The sequence below is a fragment of the Lichenostomus cassidix genome, chromosome Z (genome assembly GCF_008360975.1).
Source record: "Lichenostomus cassidix isolate B80296 chromosome Z, HeHo_3.0, whole genome shotgun sequence".
Classification (NCBI taxonomy): Eukaryota; Metazoa; Chordata; class Aves; order Passeriformes; family Meliphagidae; genus Lichenostomus; species Lichenostomus cassidix.
The window spans coordinates 55,891,022-55,913,673 of NC_139511.1; the positions used below are offsets into that span (position 1 = coordinate 55,891,022).

At 35.4% G+C, this 22,652-nt stretch overlaps 1 protein-coding gene across 1 annotated transcript in view; it reads left to right on the plus strand.

Annotated features, from left to right (window-relative positions):
* The window catches only part of ERCC8 (ERCC excision repair 8, CSA ubiquitin ligase complex subunit), a 29,275-nt gene extending 9,050 nt beyond the window's left edge, over positions 1–20,225 (plus strand). The window contains exons 4-12 of the mRNA XM_085043729.1: positions 1,865–1,988; positions 3,523–3,604; positions 4,242–4,310; positions 6,828–6,894; positions 8,125–8,228; positions 9,267–9,391; positions 12,838–13,035; positions 18,047–18,133; positions 19,858–20,225. Coding sequence (XP_084899855.1) covers positions 1,865–1,988; positions 3,523–3,604; positions 4,242–4,310; positions 6,828–6,894; positions 8,125–8,228; positions 9,267–9,391; positions 12,838–13,035; positions 18,047–18,133; positions 19,858–19,926 — 925 coding nt within the window. The 3' untranslated portion in view covers positions 19,927–20,225. The remainder of the gene's footprint in view (positions 1–1,864; positions 1,989–3,522; positions 3,605–4,241; positions 4,311–6,827; positions 6,895–8,124; positions 8,229–9,266; positions 9,392–12,837; positions 13,036–18,046; positions 18,134–19,857) is intronic.
* Positions 20,226–22,652: the final 2,427 nt, after the last annotated feature.

Below are 22,652 nucleotides of genomic sequence, written 5' to 3' on the forward strand. Positions count from 1 at the left end.
TAAGTAGGAACCAATGTTATAGGTGTGACAAGACAGTTCAACAGACGGCTGAGACTGAGTTGTTAAAAATGGCACTTCAACAATTTTAAATTGAAGGCCCAAGCTCAGTCGAGAGTTTGGGTCTGTTCACAGGCAAATCATGAGTGTTGGATGGGATATTTTAAATGCCAGCACTCATGTCTAGAAGAACAAGTATGTATGGTTTTTTTTCCTTCAGCATAATTCACTACACTTTGCCACAACTTAGAACAGTGTAAGACTGTTGTCATGCACTTAGTTATTTTGAATTCAATATCTTATTGGGATGATGTCTCCTTTAATTCCCTTCAGAGGTGAAAGGTTGATTTTCATTCTCATCTGTGGTGATCCACTCCTGCCTAAACAAGGTGGTGTTGCGCAGTGCTGATGTAGAAAAATTTAGGCAACCATACATTCAGAAATACATCCTCTTCTATCCATGGCAGTACTGAAAATCTGCATCTCTGCATAATGATACCCCTGCAATAGTTACTGCTTGTGGAAGCCAGGATACTTGAGAGAACAATGCAAAGATAAAGGCTGAAGCAACGAAATCTTGTGAGCCCTTCTCTAGCTGCAGTTGGAGCCAGTTGAACTGTTTTGTCCTAAGGAGTTTGGCTTGGGATGGAATTAATTTCCTTCACAGTTATTTGTATAGTACTATGTTTTGAACTTGTGACCAGTCTTAATAACACACTGATGTTTGAGTGAGTTCTGAACAGTGCTTGGTAGTGTCAAGGCATTCATAATTTCTCACTCTGCCCTTTCAGTGAGAGGACTAGGGGTGGAAAATAGGCTGGAATGAAACACAGCTGGAACACCTGACCCAAACTGACCAGAGAGGTATTGATACTCTATACCATAAAATGTCATGTGCAGCAGTTCAGGCTTTTGATGAGGGATCACTTTTGCATCACTTCGCTAGTTTTTTTGTTCTTCTTTTTTTTTTTCTCTCTCTTTTTTTTTCCTGGGGAAGTAGGGTTTGTTTTGATTTGTTCCCTTTTACTTATTAAAATATGTTTATCTCAATCCACAACTTTTTACACCTTCCCGTTTGGATACTCTCCCACTGCAGGAGCTAGAGTGAGCAAAGAACTGGTTTTGGGCCTTGAAGCTGAATCCATGTGAATCCAGCTTAGATATGAGTGATCTACCAGATATTTGAATGACATATATTATTCAGAGCCTGGTCAGTTCAGTATATATCCTGGAGCTGTCAAGATTGGCTCTGCTGTCCATTCTTTCTACCACAGTTAATGTATTATTAATTATATTGCATTCTGTAAATACCCATAGTTCATTTGAAAGTTGCCTATTGTTCTTCCTCTTTCATTTGGTATGCAAATAAGAATGACTCAGTAACTTAGCCTATTGCTGTCTGGTGACTTCAGCAGACATGGGTTGCCAATAACTGTGTAGCTGTAATTATTCACTAATAATAATGAATTTTTTGAACTGCATATGTGATTGTATTTTTCAGTGGATCCATTTCTAAGAAGCATGAGTGGCTTGTAGTGTTAGGCCATTACATTTGGCATTAGATCTGTAGACAACTTAAATGTTTCAAATACATTCTTTATGCCTCAGACGTAGTGTCTTAACTTTAGTTATGCTACAGTTATCATATTTTGAAAAGGTAATGATCCTCTTGGAATGAGGACTTTTCAAAGCAATTAGTATTAATTGAGTGAAAATCAAGCCAACGACAAAATAATTCTTCTTGAAAACTTAAGCACAAATTAAAAAAAAAGTTCAAACTATGTTTTCAACTTGTCATCTAATACCAAGACAACTACAAGGTGATTATCAAAACTCTAACCAGTTGGAATATTTTCCTTGATTTTAGGAGCCATCCTGATGTACATAAATTCAGTGTGGAGACAGTCCAGTGGTATCCTCATGACACTGGCATGTTTACATCCAGCTCATTTGATAAAACCTTGAAAATATGGGATACAAATACTTTACAAGTAAGAGAGTTTCTACAGCTTGCAGCCTTCTTTGTGTACATGTGATTGATTGAATATCTCCCAGAGATGACCAGTACTATGCATCCAGAAGATGAAAACCAGCTGCCCATTAGAACTGTGGGTGCAGCAGCAGAGTGGTGTGGTCCTGGAATTTGTGTACGCCTTGGTGGTGCGTACCTGCCTGTTTTTGAAGACCTGAATGTCTGAACTGTAGGAGAGCTTGGGACCCTTGAGACAGTTTCTTTCTCCTTTTGCTGTGAACAGGACTACAGCTAGTTGAATTTTTGCTGGGTAAACTTGTCCACCAAGGTCTAGTCTGCAGTCAATTATTGGGGATTGTTGAGTGTAATGGTAGTGTAGAGCAAGGCAAGTTATTTTTAATAACCAGCACTTTTGAAGGACTGGTGGGCTTGGCATTCAGGATCCAGGTCCAGAATTCTGCTGTTGTAAGCAGTCTAGACACCATTTCTAAAAATTGGTGGAGAATGAGAGAAAGCATTAAAAAAATGCTAACCAATGTAACTGGCATTAATAAGGTAAAGAGATTATGTAGTAATTTATGTTGCTTTGACTCATTAATCCTCACATCTTGTGCTGAACTGTGAATTCATGACTGCAGTTTGTCTTGTTCCCTATGAATGTATTAATGAATTCACATTGATACTATTTGACTCTTGTTTCACACATAGTGAAAGAATTTTTTTAACAGAGGTTTATTATCCTATGGACATAATATTGAACAAACTTTACCTTTTTTTTTTTTTTGGTGAGATATGAAGCTGCTAAGATTAGCAGTTGCTAAATCTTCTCGTAAACCATTAAGTTTCCAGAAAGTTCTGTGAGCATGTCTTGAAAGACACAGTGTGCACATGGAGGTTATTAAATGACCTATTCTGCCACCAAATTGTGGTTTTGAAAGTACAGACAATTCCATTTTAAGAGATTTTTCAGGTAGGGTATTTTACAATGAGACAACAAAAGCAGTTTACCTGGAAGCAATTGTACTTATTAAAGTAAATATTAACGTTTATTAAAATAAGTATATACCATTAATTTTAAACACTAATAATTTTAACATTATTAGTAAGGCAGCTAATAATTTTATATGGTTGTGTTTTATTTTTAGGAATTGAAAATAGTATGTGATAGTTGTGAATGACAAGGGTCTTCAAATTTAGCCTTAAGTGCCTCCTTCTTGTTGATTCTATCACTATATTATAACCATTTTGTTTTCTTGCTTAACTTTAGGAATTTTTGATAACTGTAATAGTTTTCATTCATGCTTCTCATTAGCCAATTTTCTTGGTCTTTCTTTGGGGTTGTCTTTGAGCTCTGGTATTGTTGTACTGTTGAAAACAGACTTACTTTGTGATGGTTGTGTGATCTGGCTTCTAACCAGGCAAGTTATTATTATGATGTAAGTAGTAATATTTGTATTAGTCTTACTTGTAGCTGCTACTTGAAAACTAATGGTGATCATTTACATCCTGCTAACATACTTGCACTGTGATTAATTTAACCTTTTTATTATTAGCCTGCAGATATATTTCACTTTGAGGGAACAGTCTATAGCCATCACATGTCTCCAATTGCTACAAAACATTGTTTAATAGCAGGTATGTATCTGTTTTTAAGAAACAGATAGATATAGATATAGATATATATATAGGGTTTACAGTAACAACCAAGTAATATTCCGTTGGAGTTTTATTCCCTGCTCTGTCCTATTTTTACATAAATTGAGTCTTCATAAGATGTAAGTTCATTGCTAAAATAAAATACTATCCATTAGTTGGATGATGTCAATGAGAGTATCATATTTGTTCTTCTGAAATAATGCATCAATCAGTTCTCCCTACTGATAAAAATTCTTAGCTATAGTTAGATTCTTTCATTACATAAGTTAGCATTTAAAGGTTATTAGATCCAAATATAGTAAATGGTGTAAATAGATGTGTGTATTGCTTACATATACACAGTTTAACTATGTTTAGCAAAAAAAACATTTGAGGAGGTATTTTTGAGTTTCCTAAATACTGTCCTGTTTACCTCCAGTTTCTAAATTTTGTTTATTACATGGTAAATTTACTTGGACTAAAAATGTAAATCTATTAATAGAATGCATTGCTCTGACTGAATGAGCAGTTATGCAGCTACATTTTTCTTCTATTTGTTTTGAATTGCTAAGAATTTTTGTTGTTCTCCTTTCAAATGCTGTGAGTTTTTTAGCTGTCTTTGTTTCTCTTGTTACAGTTGGTACCAAAAGCCCCAAAGTACAGCTCTGTGACTTGAAGTCTGGATCCAGTTCTCACATTCTGCAGGGTACTTTTTACGCTGAAACATAAATGTTAAACAATAACTACTTTGAGTAAAAACAAGTCCTGTAAAGAAACACTGTATACAATGTATTCTTTGTCAGTAACATGACTAATTTATTTATCACCCGTTGTGAAAGTTACGCAGTGGCAAAAGGTTCTTCTGGATGTTATGCTAGTGCTAGTGAATTGGAGGATACAAACATTAATCCGTGAACAGTTACTACAGATGTTTGGGCATTTTCATGATCTAATCAATACTGATTACTGTTTATTACATGGTTAAGTGTCGTCATTGGTTCGGGGGGTTATGGAGTGCCATTAAAAAAAAAAAAGTAAAACAATAAAAATTCCCCACCACCCTTCAGAAAAAAAACCTCCCTACCAACACAAAAAGAAAAAAAAAATCACTATTTTGAACAAAATATCCCTCGGAGGTTTTTGAATGGATTTGTTTAAAAGTTTATGATTTCTGTAGAACAAGCAAGATACTACTTTCTATGAAAAAATAGTATCTAATAATTTGCATTTTCCTAATACAGTTAACTATAAGGTTTTATTGTTCCATAGTCCATTACTTTTGGCACTCAATGAGAATTTGTCTTTGTTGTCTCTTTTCTAATATATACTTTTTGGAGTGTCAGTGTATACACACATACTCCAGAGAAAACAATTATGCTTCGTGCTTCAAACCAGCTGCTTAGGAGACAGATCTGATCTAGAAACTAGAGAAATGTTAGGTCAGACATAGGAATGTGCATATGCAGCTTTATTTCTTCACTGGCCAGCTAAATCTAAAAGGAGCCAAGGTGATGTTTTTGTGAGGCAGAGCTTAAGCCATTGAGCTCTTAAGGAACTGAATTGGCGACAACAGACATCTCGTGTTCTGTTTCTAGAACTGAGAGCACTAGAGAGGGCAGTGACAAAAACAGTTCTTTAAAGATCCTGTTTGGTTTCATCAGGGCTTCTTAATTTTAGAGTTAATGCTTTTCCAGGCACAAGCTCTCTGTCTTTGTACAAAGCCTGTAATAGCCTGTTACCTCAAGTGCAATATTGGAGCAATAAGTGGAGGGAGAATATGTTTTCCATTTAGCATAATCTAATAATTTTTTGCTGAATTGAAGCAATCAGTAGTGTCTTGACAATAAGTATTTTCACATAGGCTAAATCTAGCAGCTGAAGTGGAGGTAAATATATGGCTGTAGTTTAATTAATGGATCCAAATAAATCTGTCTGCCCTGAGCCTTTCAAGTGTGTCCTGTAGTATCTGTATCGCAGAGATTTTTCCTATTATCCTGGTCATCACAGTCCTTTGATTAATTCAGGTAATGGGGAACTACCTACTGGAAGATGCACCAGCAACAATGTGGTTCACATAGCTCCAAACTGCATTAGCAAAAATGTATTTGTATAGTGTAGTTTATTTTTCAACAGTGTGTTTCTGTTATTTCATGAAGCATGATTGTAGTCTTTCCATTTCAGACATCTTACTCTCCCATTGTCTGTATTTAACATTATTTTCCAAGTTCTAAAGTGTGTGTGTGTGTGTGTAAATATATATATATATTTACACACACACACACACACACACATATTTATATATATATTTACACACACACATATGTATATATGTATTAGAAAGGACCTTTCAGATCATTGAGTCCAGCTGTTAACCCAGCACTGCTAAATCCACCACTAAATTATGTCCCTAAGTTCCACATCTACATATCTTTTACATATCCCCATGGAAAATAACTCATCCACTGCCCTGGGCAGCCTGTTCCTGCCGGAACTTTATTTGGAAAATATAGGAATTTTTCCTAATAGCCAATCAAGACTTCCATTGGTGCAGCTTGAGGCCACTTCCTCTCCTGTTACATGTTACTTGGGAGACTGACCCCCTCCTGGTTACAACCTCCTTTCAGGTAGTGTTAGAGAGCAGTGAGGTCCCCCCAAACCTCCTTTTGTCCAGGCTGCACACCCCCAGCTCCCTCAGCTGCTCTGCATAGAACTTGTGCTCCAGACCTTTCACCAGCTTCATTGGTATCTTAATAGTTAAGGGAAAAAATACCAAAAATTCAGAACAACTCTTTTTGAGGATAAAATGAGTAAAGTTTTAATTGTAAGTATGTATAATATTGAACATTCCTAAAGGATTTGAAGAAAAATAAATGGAAAGTTCCTTCTGTGTATGAAAACACCAATGCTGCACAAAAATTAATAAAAGCTCAGTGGCTGTGACTGTGTTTTAATGTGTTTTGCATAGGTAAAACCATCCTTGCTATCAGAAGTTATACACATGTAATACTGCATATATCGCTTTCTGCTCACTGCAATCCCATTCAAGAAAGAAGAGAGAGAAATAACTTCTCTCCCAAAATAATGTAGTTTCACAAAATTCAAATTGATGTTACAATTCAAGCTATTATTCTGGTGTGGTGTATTCTGTGCAACTAAATACTTGCTTTTACTTTTAGTTATTTGCATAAAATTGTGTGTATAAGCCTTTTCATGTAATTTTTAGGTCACAGGCAAGAAGTATTGGCAGTGTCTTGGTCCCCACGTCACGAATACATTTTGGCAACAGGAAGGTAGGGATGTTGCTGAGCTGTCAAATGTACTGGAATATTTGTTGGTTAAAAAATTATATATCTTTATGCACACTTTTTACAATTCAAATGCGCTTCTAGAGGTATTCTTTTTGACTTTTACTTATTCACAGTTTTGTAGCTCTTCCGTAGAAAAACAAAACCTGAAGAGCTGTACAAGCCATGCTTATTTTATAGCAAGTTTGGACAGAGTTTTGAAGCACTAATTGTAATAACAGGTATAGGAAAATGATAGAATATTAAGGAGATACTCACTTCTTACAGTTTATTACTGTGTGCATTGCTAATCCATTTTATAATAAAGTAAAACATTTTTAGCTCAAATTACCATTCTGGTAATCAGGCTTACTTATGTCAAAGAGAATAACTAGGGTAGCTTAACTGATGGGTAGTAACTTTCCTAGCTGCAGTAATTCTGTGAATATGGGTTGTATATTGATATTCCTGGGCCTTTTTGATTTTCTGTCCAGGTGTTTTTGATGTAAAAAAATCCTTTTGGCTTTTCTATAATTTTATATGTTAGCTTTTGATTATAGTGTAACGTTTCTCGGTTTTTTAGATGCCATGGTTTTCTTCTTTTGTATTGCAGAGAAGAATGGCTGGTTTATAAGTTCAGAGTGAAATTTTATAGCAGATTTGCAAACCTTTGGTTTCTGAAGCCAGGCTTTTGAAAGGCTTAACAAAGTTGGAAGATGTTTTAGTAGTGTGTTATTTAGTGGTTTGGTTGGTTGGTTGGTTGGTGTTTGTTTTGTTTTAGCAGATGAAAAATTACTTTCTTGTAGACAACTTCTGTACCAGTCGTATGATAGATCTGTGATAGCAAAAGCCCAAGTTCTCAGACCAGCATTACAGACAATGCTGGAGTCTGTAGCTACAGTTTAATCAACCGAAGAATTACCAAGTTTATTCCTAGTTTCTGTATGTATTGCAAGGGTGTTGCGTTGTGATCGAAGAGTCAAATGTATTATAGATGAAGATTCAGTCCTAGGTCCTGACAGTGTACCAGCTATAGTTATTGATAAGTGTGAAGGAATGCCTGAAGTCTGTCTTGAAATCTTTTTAATGGAAATCTGTTGACTTGAGTGTGCCTACATGGTGAGTGGTTCAGAATAGTTGCTGGACCAAGGTGAATGCCAAGTGTGTTGACCAAAGACAGTTCCTGAGCCATGGTGCACTTGGTTTCCCTAATTTAAGCAAATCTGTTTTTCTTAGTGCTGATGGCAGAGTAAAATTATGGGATGTGAGGAGAGCTTCTGGATGTCTGAGTACACTTGATCAGCACAATGGAGAAAAGTCCAAAGCATCTTCTGAGGCAGGTAATACGCAATATCAGTGATGATAACCCATATGTAACTAGAATAGTTGTTATATTTCATAGCAGTTTTGAGTACTAAGACCAGCAAGGAGAGTCGTGATAATCCAGTTTTTACTACATAACAGGCCATTCAGCTTTATTCAGTTACTTCTGTTAGAGTCAGTGTTTGTTGTTTGGGATCTTGTTTAGAGGGATTTCCGTAACAGCAGCAGTGTATCTATTCTAAATGGCTTTCCTCAGAAAAGGAAAATTGTGTTGTGTTTTTTGTGAGTGGAAGAATTCATTCATGCTGTAGATTAGGCTTTATACAAACATAAATTTGATTGAAATTCAAGAAATTACTGAGAGAAAAATGTTCTAAAGAAAGGCAATACTTAGTCAAAAAAGGAGAAATTTTGTTTAATAAAAAACCAAAATCCTATGTAACTCCAAAGATAACTAGTGCCATTTTATACATTCCTTTGAATAACATGTTGACTTGTTCAATCACATCTTTCTTTTCAACTTTATTTTTGTCTGACATGTTCAAGATGATGTTTTGGTAATCTAATATCAGTCATATAGACTAGGATATCTAATTTATTGAAATATATATGAACTAAACCAATAGCAGATAATAATTCTTTTAAAATAAAATCTTTAAAAAGCTCACTTTTAGATGACACTTTTACCTAAGAGATATGTCTAAATTAGGTACTGCAGTATAATGCAGGGAGACCTTATCCTGACCACTTCAGGGCTGACCAAAAGCTTCAGCATGTTGTTGAGGGCATTGTCCAAATGCCTCTTTTACAGTGACCGGCTGAGGGCTTCGATCACTGGATGACAGATTGAACAGAACTGGCCCTAGAATTTCACCTTGAGGAGCACTGCTGGTGGCTGTTAGCCCACCAGATGCTTTTATAAACAAAAAGTTAAATTACTAATTTGTTGAATGTTACAATTTAAACAGCACCCCCGGTGCTCTACATTGATGTAAAAATGTATACGAAGTAGTAATTTTTCTCTAGAAACCTCAGCCAGCTCTTTTTCCCGGCAGCAAACACTGCTCACAATGGGAGAGTTAATGGTCTGTGCTATACAAGTGATGGACTTCATCTGTTAACCATTGGTACAGATGATCGGATGCGACTCTGGAACAGCTCCACAGGAGAAAACACCTTAGTAAGTTTTCAAGGAACTTCAATTACGTTTTTACTTGCACTTAATTTTAAGACATTGATAATTTCTGCAGTTGCCAGTAGAACTTTGAATTTATTTTCGTAAACGATGTAGCTGCTCAATCACATCACTAGAAGATTTGGTGGAAATTTTTTTATTCCAGATTTCTTTGCTTCTACTTAGTATAAAGAAAAAGAGTATGAAGAAGCCTAGATCTACTTAAAGATTGAATATAGTAACTCTAAGTTAATGAATTTGGGATTATAGATATAAACACTTCATTTATTAACAAAAACTTTATTATGCAGTGACTGTTGGTAGAAAGTTTCAGGGATTTTTAGACTATTAGTTGCCAATGTACTGTCCATAGAACAGTTGCCTTTGCCTGAGAGTTTCACTGACTGCCTGGCTTTCTTGCAACTCTCTTTCTGTTTTTGCAGAATCTCTCCTGTGGAATTGCATGGTATTGTTAAAAATTATCTATTCATCCACCCCTCCAGATTTGTATTGCAATCAAACAGCAGCAGGGATGAGGGGTGGGAAATGTATTAAATTTCTACTGCTACTCCAGGCCTTTTATGGTGTATGGGTTTTTTTGTGCTGAAGGTTCTTGTTTTAATTTTCTGTTCAGTAAAGAAAATTCTTTTCTGTGTTTATTTTGAAAAAAGAACATACTTGGTAAGTCAGTGTCCATGGAATTTTAGTCAGCTGTGGTAATGGTCTGAAATTGCTATCAGGAAAGGAAGAAATTTTGTTCTACCTCATAAATCTCAAAATTGTGCTGCTTAGTTTCAGAACACACCAAAAAGAATTCCTTATATATATTTAAATACCTTTTCTCCATGCTATCTGTATTTGCCAGCTTGTTCTCAGTGCCTCATATCTTCCTGACTTGAAATCGCCATCACCAAAGTAGATAATACAGTTTGTTCACTCTCCTGTCACCAGTTAGATCGCTGGTTTTTGTGTTTTTCTTTGTGTGCTAGTTCATTCACTTGTTTCATAGGCTATTTTGCAACTTTCTAGGTATGGAATAGCTTAATCCTGCTCTTCATTTTCAAGTCCAGAATTAGGTTTTCCAGAGTACTGTATTTTCACACGCTGCCCAGAGGTATTGCTTAAAAACATTTTAAGGCATCAGCAAACAAATAAATGCATGTTCAATAATGCAAGTTCACACCATAGTGCTTTTATTTCCCTGACTAGCCTGTCCTTTTGACCTACATAATTTTTTTCTATATCTTTCAAAAGGTATAGAAATTGAGCCATGCATATGTGGTTTTTAACAATGGGACAAATTTGGAACGTAGTGGGTTGTTCCAATTAGTAAGGGAATTGAATTTTGAAGTAGTACACGTTTTGTACACATCCTTTATCACAAAAAGGAATAGGAAGTCCTGATTCGCTGAGTATCGAAAGAACCAAACAAAAAAACACAGGTTTTCTGTTTGTCTGCTCAAAGACAAAGCCTTTTTTTAAAATTATTTTTCAGTTCATGTTTTGGCAGCATCCTTTCCTTTCTGTTTTTCCTCTACTAAGCACGAATATTGACAGTGAATCTATTAATTTAGTGTACTTTTCTCAACTTTCACTCCTCCCTTTCTTTGTATATGCCTTTGTTATGAACAGAGTTGTTGTTTGGGAGTTGGTGTTACAGCCTCATGCTATGTAAAGGAGCTTAATTGCTCTTTATCAGCAAAGTAAAATGCTTCTAAAATGCTAGCATTAGCAAGACTTAACACTGTCATTATTTACAGTCACTGTCTTTACAAAATGAGCAGTATTATCCACGAACTACATAAGCACCACATCTCATTAAAATATCTTCTCCATGTGTAAAAACGTCAATCTCAAATACCTCGTTGAAGTGCCTGCATAGCAGTGCACATAGCATGGGAAACAAACAGGAAGATATGGAGATCTGCGTGCAGTCACAAGGCTTTGATACATTTATATGATGACTGTATGATGACTGACAGACATTTCCTCAGTACTCCTTTTTATTATGGTTTTCTTACATAGCTGCACCTTGCTGTGAAATAGCATGCTTTAAAAAAGAGCAACAAGTAGCCTTCTTTCTTGCCTGGCTCGTGATGATGCTGTATTTTTCTCAAACTTAGGACTCAGGCAAATGATGTAGTGTGGACCAAGAACCTGACCAAGATGTTTTGTTAGAATGTTTAACTGATGAACTTCATAAATTTCTTAGCTTGCAGTCAAAAGATTTCACAGTTGGGATTTTTTTTTCTTAACTCTAGGCCTTCAGTTTTAGCTAGTGAGATTTAAGATTAACACTAAGATTGTACATAAAAGTGAATTCTGTTTTTTAGCAAAAGTTAAGAGCCTAGGTTATAGGACAATACTGTTTAAATATATAATAATAATGAATATTTAATAGTTATTTATGTAATGCTATATAGTATTAATGAATTAAAATTCATAATACTGCCGTCAGGAAAAATGCTTATTTTAGACTGTAAGATAATGTGAGAATCTTAGGTGTTCATAGTGGACTTCTCCCCTTTCATGAAAAAAATGTCAAAATTGTAATGTGTTGTTTTAATTAAGTATGCTTAGAGGAAGGCTATACTGTTTCCATGAATATATTTCTCCATCTCCTCAGAAATATACTTTTGATGTCTAATAGACCTGGTTAGACTGATATAACCAACTGGAATATTTCCAAAGATGTCTGAAAACTTTCAATCTTTTGTGAGATTTTTGTCTGTATAGGACTTATCAAGAGCCTGAAACTCTGTCAAACTGTAGCTTGAAACATTAGTACAGATACTAATAAGGTGCTCTTATACTACTTTTATTTGCAAGGCTTCCCTCACGTCTCACCAGTAAGGTCTTAGAAATTTTTCATATCACAGCTGCCCTGGGAGAAAATGGTCCAGTACTGTTTTATTTAACTTGTAAATAATTTTCCTTGTCTTATACCTTTTGTTATTAATATTCTTGCTGTTGCTGTTTGGTTTTTTATTGCTGTTTCCAGTAAGTTGTTCTTATCTCATACCATGATTTCTGCCTTTTGTGCTTTCAATCTGAGGCAGGGGAGTGAGTGGTTTTAGCACAGCTACTTAATTGGAAAATACCATTCCTAAACCACAACAGGTGGTAATTCCTGAGCCATGTGTAATTTCAGTGAGGGTTTAGGTGCTTGATGCAGATCTGGCATGCAACAACCTTTGCAAATCCTATTTCTTAGTGTGGAACTGCTAATTTTGAGGCATTTCTTTCGCTTCCTTAAAATTGGTATCAAGAAGAGTGAACTTTAATGAACATAAAAATTATTCTCTTGATAGACATCTGTAGTTTGAAATATCAAGAGATATATAAACTCAAAATAATTTTATTGAGTATTAAACATGAAGTAAAATTGACCTTTTCATATAATTTCCTGTGGTTTTACTTAATGGCTATCTATATAATATTTCATTTTGCAGGTCAACTATGGGAAAGTCTGTAACGAAAGTAGGAAAGGACTCAAATTTGCCATCTCTTGCGGCTGTAATCCAGATTTTGCCTTTGTTCCATATGGAAGTACCATTGCTGTTTATACAATTTTCACAGGAGAACTGATAACTATGCTTAGAGGGCATTATAGTACTGTCAACTGCTGTGTATTTCAACCTCATTTTCAGGTAAGTAAAATAAAAGCAGTGTTCCAGACAAACAGGAATATTTATGCAGATTGGCATACCATTTGCACTGTAAGAGCATTAGCTTTTCAGAGGTATGCTTTAATCAAAGATTGTAAGAGGGAGTTCTGTGTCTTACATGTAATGCAAGAAAAGTTTAGTCTAGCTTTTTGGATGACCTTTTCTGGATTAGGTTCCTTCCACTGCTTATTTTGTCTCACTTTTGTAACTTCTCAGTATATCTTTACTAATTTTTTGGCTTGTATGCTTATTAGTAAATTATATGCATGAAGGCTTTTACCTGTTTTCTGTAAAACTGAAAAGGAGGCGTTTGTCTTTCTCAGTGATACCTAAGACTTATCACAGTAAGAAAGGCTGTGAAGTGCATTAATATTGCTGTTAGTACTGAGAAGCCTCTCAAGTACTTTGCTAAGGGGGTCTTGCTCAAATGTCTATAGTTGCACTCTGCATAAAGTGTTTACATCATGTTGAGATTCTTAAATTAGTCTGAGAACATTTCAACTGAGAAATACCATAGCACCACAGGGACTCACAGTGCTGACAGCTTTTGTTTTCTTCTCTACCTTTTTTCCTTTTCCTCTCCCACTCTGGTATATTTTTTTCTTGTCATAAATGTGCTAAGGATAACAAAGGTTAATTTGTTATGAGATACTTTAGAACAGATTGTTCATATAACATATATTGTGGCAAGAACAGAATGGATGATAGTGTGGATTTTCAGGCCATTACATAGTTGCCCTTGTGTTAAGGACTGTATTTCATGTTCCAGCTCCTCCTTCCTTGCCTGTTTTTTCTGAGTATCAGACAGACATATTTGAGGCAAAAGGGGCACGTAGCTACCTTTTCATGACCTCTCATTCAATGCGTCATAGAAGTGACTCTGTTTGCTTCAGCTCTGAGTCCAGTAACTTTGACTGAATGTTGCTCTATCACTGAGATGGACTTCACTGAAAGTTATGGACGCATTACAGACGTGTGGTAGACCCCAAGCTAATGAGCCTTGCTAGACATGGAAGGCAGTTCTGAAACGAATAGTCAGTGAGATACTGCATCACCTGAAAGGTGGAATATTCACATTGTAGCTAAAGCACATCTTTTTTTCCAGAATGTTCTTGAAAAGCTTTTTGTGGTTTCAAGAATAGTTGCCCAACAAAGCTTCTACTGTGTTTATATAAAATAATCTTTGACATTCTTTTTGATAAACTGAAGAGGTGAGGCTGATTAGGTCTCACTGTAAAACATGTTTTACGTGTTTTACTTGTGGTGTCCCTACCTTGGCATTTAAGATCCATGGTAAAGGATCACTCGTGTGTGCATATGCACACCAGAACTATATCAGTCATTATATCTAGAGGTTTATGATGTCAACAACTTCATTTGTTTATCTGATATGATTCCCAATTCTCTTCTAGAATCACTCTTTTCCAGAGTCCAGTTCTTCACTGTAGAAGTGTGACTGGTTTTTCTTTTTCTGTAAATGCTCTGCTTTCAGTTGTATTAAATAGTTAGTCTGATGAAACAACATTGCTATAGTCAGGGTGTCAATACTAAAGGTAGTGGTGCTGTTGTTTTGACTGTGTTCACACATGTACTTCCAAATATCCTATCTTGAGACAATTAAGTGTAGTCATCAGTCTCCATGTAATTCCAATAGAAATAATGATTTTGCCAGTAATATTTCTTTCCTGAGAGTATAATGTTGTTTGTAAAATTCAGTCATCTGTTTCTTTTTTACTCTCAAGCATTTTTTAATCTGCATGCTGCAAAGTTATTCACAGCTGTACATTTGTATTTTGTTACTAGTTGTAAGTAACATCAATTTTGTTTGACAAAACCTGCTCTGTTGCAAACTGTGTTGAATGATGTTTGTATACCTGTATTTTAACTCTACAGTAACTGAATCATTTAATAACCTTTTCCGTTGTCATGTTTAGGATTAAAAAAAGTTCATTTGTGTCTATATCATTCTGCTTTTCTTTTTTCCTGAATGGCATATTAGTTCACTTTCAGTTTTGAAATTTGTAAATACATATCAAAACATAATTAACTGAAGCAAGCCGGAAGTTTTCATTGATGATTCTTCTAAGCGTCTGTGATGTAAGCTATATATCCACTTATGAAATGTGTAGTGGATGGCTTTGTAACGTGTTTGTTACTTATTAGCACTTACTTGGACATCAGTACACTATGTTCACTGGAAACAGGATCTACATCTTTTCTGCAGAGTTTTGATCATTTCTGTCTAGTATTCTCTGTCCTTGTTAAGAGTATTCTTCATTTTAACACCTTCTGAACTTTTTCTGCTGTTTTTAACCCTGGTGAGTGGTCTGTGTCCTACCCATCCTCAAATCTGGTCCTTAGATTTTTCTTACTATTTTTTACTGTGTTTAAAATTTCTTACTAATACTGGTTGCTGTCAGTCCCTGGTGTTCTTTCTGTTCATTAACTGTACTTTAATTACTACCTTTGTTTCACCTCATAACTGGAATAGGTTCTGAGAAGAAACTTAAACTTTGCACCAATTATGTATTTGAGGTGAGAAGTGTCTTCTGTTTGCTTGGAACCGTATAATCAAGTGTGATCACTGATAACCAAGCAGCTAGCGATTTGCAATCCAATAGTACTAGTCTTTATCTGTCCTTACCCAAATTAATTAGCATGTTTGTGTGGAATACCTTTTATGTTTGAGATCTGGTATGGAGCTGTCTCCACAGAATGGTGTGAGCTTAATTATGTGTGTGTATGCCTTTTCTGATCCTAGGAATAGAGCTATAAAATCCACTGTATTATTGTTTGCCTAAACTGTTCTTACGTAAATATCTCTGTAAAGTTAATAAGATGTTAGTCTGGTTGAGTAAGAACTGCAGAATTTGGCCCTTTAATAAGAGGTATTAATCTAGTAGAGGTCAGTAATTTCAAGGGTGGTGTGGAAGAGAAAATCTTCATTGGGCAATATCTTAGATGATGTTTACTATTGGATTTAATACACTAGATACCTGTGTGGCATGTTATCTGCTTAGGATGATTTAAATAAACAAGGCCTTTCAGAAAAGGAAATCGAGTAAAGCATCATGCATGAATAACGTCATAAAATAGTAGGTATACAGCAGGAAGCAATTTTGCTTTAAATTATAGCTGCTCATACTGTTCAAGAAATGCTAGTGACATCTGCAAAGGTATTTGGCAAATCCCATAGTAGGCTATTGAGTAAAGTTAACTGGAAGTTAAATCAGGTTTTATATGCAGTCTTTCCATTTATTGTACCATAAACATGCATAGAGTAGTGCAGCATATGTGCTTGTCTTGTATTGCACTATAATTATACATAGAGGTCACTAGCTCTACTTTTCACTGACTTAAGGTGTGAGTCACCAGTTTAGGTTGTAATAATTAATTGTAAGTATTGCTTAATGCAGTGGATATTAACTGAAGGTCTTGCCATACCAGGATCAGAAAGTGAGACAAGTGGTAAGAAGGATTAAATGGAAGTGTGCTGATGTCACTATGACATTGCTCACAAGGACATATTTTGGAATGGAAAGATCTTTTAAAGTTCTTAGTGATATTCTGCCCAAGTAGAGTACTACTGACAGAATAAAGTAGAATTTGACCTATACTTTGGTATAACATATCTTCTTTTAAGCAAGATAAGTAGAGTGGTTATTTCTCTTAAAATTGCAAACTCTAATCTTGAATATGTTTTATTCATGAACAACTTCATGCATAAGACCAGTTTTTGAAAAGTATGGCAGCTCAGTTGAATAATATTACCCACATAAATGAGTGTTTATAGGAAAATGGACATTAAATTTCTGCACCATGTGTAAGCATAATCCATGCAGTTCTAGAATTATATTTAAATTATATAGGAGAGTTTTTTGCAAAGACAGAGCTGTGATAATGTATTGAATTTACATTAAATCAACGTACTAATGCGCACAAATGCAGAGGGTTGCTAGTTCAAGTTTAAATGCCAGCATACTTAAAGCAAGGCTTTCATACTGTCACCCTGAATACCACAAAAAACATTATATTTTTCACTCAGGTGGTTTAAATACATGAGAATACTCAAGTGTTGTCAGACAGAATTCAAGGTTGAAGGCATATGAGAATATCTTCATACCTGTTCATTTAAATAGCACTTTGGAAAATGCTTGTGCTATAGGTGCAAAATTTACTGCAAAGATGGTGTCAGTATTTCTCATCAGCAAAATTCCTCATCTTAAAGTGACAAGAGAAGTCTATATTTCCTTTAAAACAGAACTAAGAAAATGAAGATATATTTGACTTGCAGCTGTTTGGTGTAATGACTGCTTGTTTCCATGTGTTGCAGGATGCTTTGTGCAATGGAATCTCAGTCCTTAGTCATAACTATAGTAAACAGACTTATTTATATTAAAAGTAATAATTTTTTTTTTATCTATACCTTCCCAGCAGGATAGAAGCCTGACATTATACTCTATTACTTATTTCCTCCCCTAGGCTTACTGAAACTACATTTACTTAATAGTTCTTTGATCCATACATATGCATTTTTCCAGCATATGTATGCTAGATTTTTGATTGTTTTGAGTTTATTCTTGGTTTTTAATTATAGTAAAATATTTACCTTTTTTGGTGGGTTTTATTTGTTTGTTTGTTTTTTACTTACTTCTCCATAAATAATCTCTTAAGGTTCCTAACTGTTGACATAGGTGTCTTTTCAGGAGACAAGAGAGAGGGAAGAAGAAAAATGTATTTACGTAATAAAGTTCATTTAAGTGTGGGTTGTACTGTTTTGGTAAGCAAGCTGGGAAAAAGTAAAAACACATTTATTTTGTTTTGGCATATTATTTAAAATACTGTTTATCAAGATTATAGTATAAATTAGAAATTCGCTATATGTGGGTTTTTTTAAACAATATTCTGTACCTTTTTTCCCCTGAATATGGTATCTATGCCACTATTCAGTAAATTTGTGTGACAGTTACTTTTGCTTGTTTTTTTTTTAAAGGAACTTTATAGTGGTAGCAAAGACTGCAATATTCTTGCATGGATACCAGCTCCACGAGAGCCAATTCCTGATGATATTTCTGAAAAGGTAATGAATTTTTGAGTTTGAACTATATCTTTAATATGTTATACTGTTATACTTGGGAAAGTTGTGTGGAAATTCAGTACTAAAAATGTGATTCACCATCAACATTGGTAACGATTCCTAATTAAGGGAAGAATAACCTGTTATTTCTATGCAATCTTTTGATTGTTGTAGAGTTTTGAGAGGACATTTTCTCTCATAGTCTAGGCAAATCTTTTGCAGGCTTCTAGCTTCCTACTTAGTTAAAAGTAGTTAAAGTCATTTGGCTATGGGTCTTTCAAATTCTGCTTTAGCTTCCTTATTTTCCAAACTGTTTTCTGTAGTTTGTGTTATTTTGGAATTGTAAAGGTGCTAGAGATTGTATCGTAAATTGTTTAAGAATATACTGTGTATTAAGCAGTAAGATTAGTGATACCAGTCTTCATACCTGAATATTTTTAATGCAGAAATATAATAAAGGGAATTCTAAATAAGTTTATTTCGTGCCTGAGACAGGACATTCAGGGCCATTGCAGGGAAGATTATATGTAATACTGTTTTCCAATAGAGTACTTTCTCTCTCTTCATATTAGAGCTGGGCAAGAAATACCTCAGTGACCAGCCTCAGTAGGAAAAATTCTAGATTTCGAGAAGCTGAAACCATTTACAGAATCAGAGTATGGCAAATTGTACTGATGTTGAAAAATGAGTGTCTATTATTGTTTTGGCCCATAGCATATGAAAATTTCACTTTTTAAAATTTCTACGTTATTCCATTTTAAATGGGGAAATTATAAAAAGCATACAAATTGTTGTAACATTTCCTTTGTAAGACAACTCGCTTCAAAACTATCGTACTCTTATGCAGAGAAGAAAAATGTAGTTTCAAAGGTTTGATACCCTAAATCCAGAATGTGTTCGCTTGACCTGAAATTAGCATTTTTGCTGTGAGAATTTTGATGGTAGTAAATTGTGTTTTTCTTAGTCTGAAAAACAAAAACAAACCCACAAAAAGGAGATTATTTACTTAGCTCTGATTAGAACTGCTCCTTTAAATTGGACACAGTGACAAGTATGTAGTATGTACCATTGTTTTGAAATCTGTTAAGCTACAGCTGTTATTTGCAAATGCTTTACATGAGCCTGTCTCTGTAAGAAGCAGTTCTGCTGTCCATATGCCACTAATTCCTGCTCCCTCTCATGTGCTAGAATAGCCATTTGAATGTTTGTATGACTAGAATCTGAACCCAGAATAGAAGTAAACAAGAAAAAAAATTTACCCTAAGTCACTGTGATTCAGTGCACCTCATAGCTCCACAACCCTTTAGCTGGACCCTCTTGGGGCTGAGGTGACAAATAATTCTTGGATGTGGATAGAGGCCAGGACTGCTTCCTGAAACAGTACTGCTCAGTTATGCTGGGCCAAGGAAATTATGATCTAAATTAAAACAATGGCACACAGTAAACAGTTATAACATCTGTTATATTTTATACCAAAAGTTTGTAATACTTCCAGTCAGTCTTCCAGATATTTTATGCTGAAATTAGAATTAAATACAGTACTATTTATTTTCATAATTTATGATGTCTCTAATCAGCAGAATGTCTAAAGTAGTTAAAAATAATCTACTACTCATGAGAGACAGAATAGTTTGTTTACATAAAGTGATTTAAAAAATGCCTTTAGCTTTGCACTTACTTGATTTTAGTATTTTTAATCAAACACTGAGAATTTTTATTTTCCCTAGTCTCTGCCTCAACAACACTTAAATCCAGCATATGAAGACGCATGGAGCAGCAGTGATGATGAAGGGTGAATTTAAATTATGAGCTGATATAAAATTGACGTTCAGGCACTGCAGTCACAGACTTTTTCTACAGAATTGGATGTTGTTGGATTTATCACAACTGGATTTTTGGTACAGTTCTGTTAGAGCAATGTCTTTCAGAAATAAGTTTCCACTGTTGTCTGTGTTTCTTCATCACTGTAAAGTTAAATCTAAAGGATTACGTTTTCATACTTGCTGACTTTTGTACTTACTGTTATGCATTGGTAAACTTTATTCACTGTTAAGCAGCTGATAAAGAAAAAATAAAAGCCCTTGGGACCAGTCAATATTACATTGTTGTCATTGGTACATGAAGAGATAACCCATTCATTTCCAAGACACATGATACAGAGGATTTTTTTCATGAAAGAGGACTAGCTCAGAAATACTTCCAGCTTATTTTTATCGCTGTCTAGGTGGAGCAGATTGTATCCATTTTTAAGTGTGTAGGTGCTGTGGGAGTCAACAGGTTTTTTGCCGGTTCTTTTTGCATTTTGAATTGTGCACGTTTTTCCATAAATGCAGTATTCAGTCCACAAAGAAATACAACCAGGATCTTCTGTTCAAGTATTTATGTGGTGACCCTATCATCTAACATCTGAGTCTGCCCCAGAAAGCTAAGAATAAAAACCATTTTAGAGTTTTTATTGCTCTCATTAGCAGATTTTTAAGATCAATCTTCTGTGTTTGAATCTCTCACACTTCCTTAGCCAACATGAAGAATTCCTGGACAGAAATAGGCTTGAGGTACAGTACAAGGCAGAGAGTGGATCACATTTCAAGTTAAAAATATTGAATGTAATCCTTCAAAACTGTTTTCATCTAAAACATTTCGTGGTCCTAATGCCTGTTCTGTTTTGAAAGGGAGGGGTCTTGTGGGATTATTGTCTTATCTCAGTCACTAGTTTGTGCTTCAGACATAATGTAGTCTCTGTCGCTAATGAGTGTTCCTCGTGCATTTGCTACAGCATGGGCAAGCTTGCATGCACACAGACATAAAGAGTCTGTACTAGGTACCTGTGAAAAATTCCCTCAAAGGCAGTGAAAAACCCACTTAGATGCCTTTGTGAAATGTGGAGCCTCAAGGAGTCAGGGGTATCATTGTTCAGGGATCCTCAGAGTGCAGCAAGCTTGGGAGTTCCCTGGCTCTGAGAGGCCTCACTCAGAGGGGTTTACTGGTCACAGCTGCTGCTCCAGGGTCTCACCTGGGAGCAGTGCTTGTGGGGCTGCAGGAGAGGGGCTTTGGTCATAACAGTGTTCCATCCTGGTCACACTTCAGGTCGGAAGCATCCTTTGGAAGTGTGAGAACAAAAAATTATTTTCCCACTTGGGTTGTTATCCAGGAAAAAAAACTTTCCAAGACCGTTCATTAAAAAAACAGGAGCTTGTTAGACATCACAAGTTCCTGGGAGTCAGTGGTGTTTCTGATAAGCTCAAGAGAGGCTCAGCCCGGGTGCTGTTGGTCAAGGCCAAGGCCTAAAGAACATTTCTCAGATCATATGGGGAGGGGGGGTGATGCACTGTTGCTGATAACTTTTTACATGTCAGTTTTGCCTAAGTTGCACTATGAATGAACACAATGTGGGATTCAGCTCAAGAACTGAACTCTGAATTATTTGTCCAAATATCTTCTCACCCTTTGGATTTGGTGTCCTAAATAGTTGAAAATAGAAATTAGTTGCTCTGGGGACTTTTTGCACCTACTGGCAGCTAATACCTTCTTCATTGGAGGCCTTCCAAATCATCTTCTGATATCAGTTGTTGATTGCATTCTTCTTCTTCTTGCTTGTTGTCCTCTGCTGGAAGGAGAGGTGTTTCTGGTGAGGGCAATGAGAAACGTCTGTCTCTCATGTGCAAGAATCCAAATACATTCTTCAACCCAGCACCTGCAAGCCTTCCATGTAATGGCAGTCACTGATAAGTGGTGTTTAGTTTGCAGTATTTAAAACTTCTTGGTACTATCCAGCATCTCAAACATCAGTTTCTGTGAAAATTCTAATTTGAAGAATGGCAGTTATGCAATTATTTCCTTCAGTACTTCTAGTTTTCTGTAGATTTGTCAAATCTATTTTTTAAGCTTTTTCTAGAAAAATGATTATATTTTATATCTGCTGCATTCTTAAGGTGGCTGTATGTAAGTACTAAGTAAAGTGTTGTTGTCTTCAAAATGAAAAATTTTAAAGAGCGGTGAAGGTGTACTGTATATGATTTTTCACTGCCAAAAACTAGGCACTAAGCCAACAGGATCAGTTGCAACTACAGTCTCTTGCTTGTGTGTAAGTTAAATGTTATAAATAAATCTGAGTTTCCCCTTTGTTTATACCTTTCTGCTTATATGCTTATGGCATGTATTTTTATAGTATCAGAGCTCTTTGGGAACCAAAAATGGAGCAAGTATAGTGGAATAGACTTAATTGCACTTCCCATCCTTACATCAGTCAGAAAAAAAACAATCTGAAAATCCAGTCAGATGTAAAAATGGCTGCTGTGTTCATACTGAAATAAAATTCTTCACTTGAAAGTCCACTAGCTGATAGCTGGATTCTTGCTGTTAAAAACAATAAGAAAATTAAGAGTTGAAGGAGAGAGCTTAGGCTGGAATGAACTGCATTCTTATCTCACTAGTGGTACTGGTGTTTAGTAGTCATACTGTATCAGAGAACATAGAGAATCTAATCCTAGATCCTGGAGAATATAACCTTTTCAGGCCATTC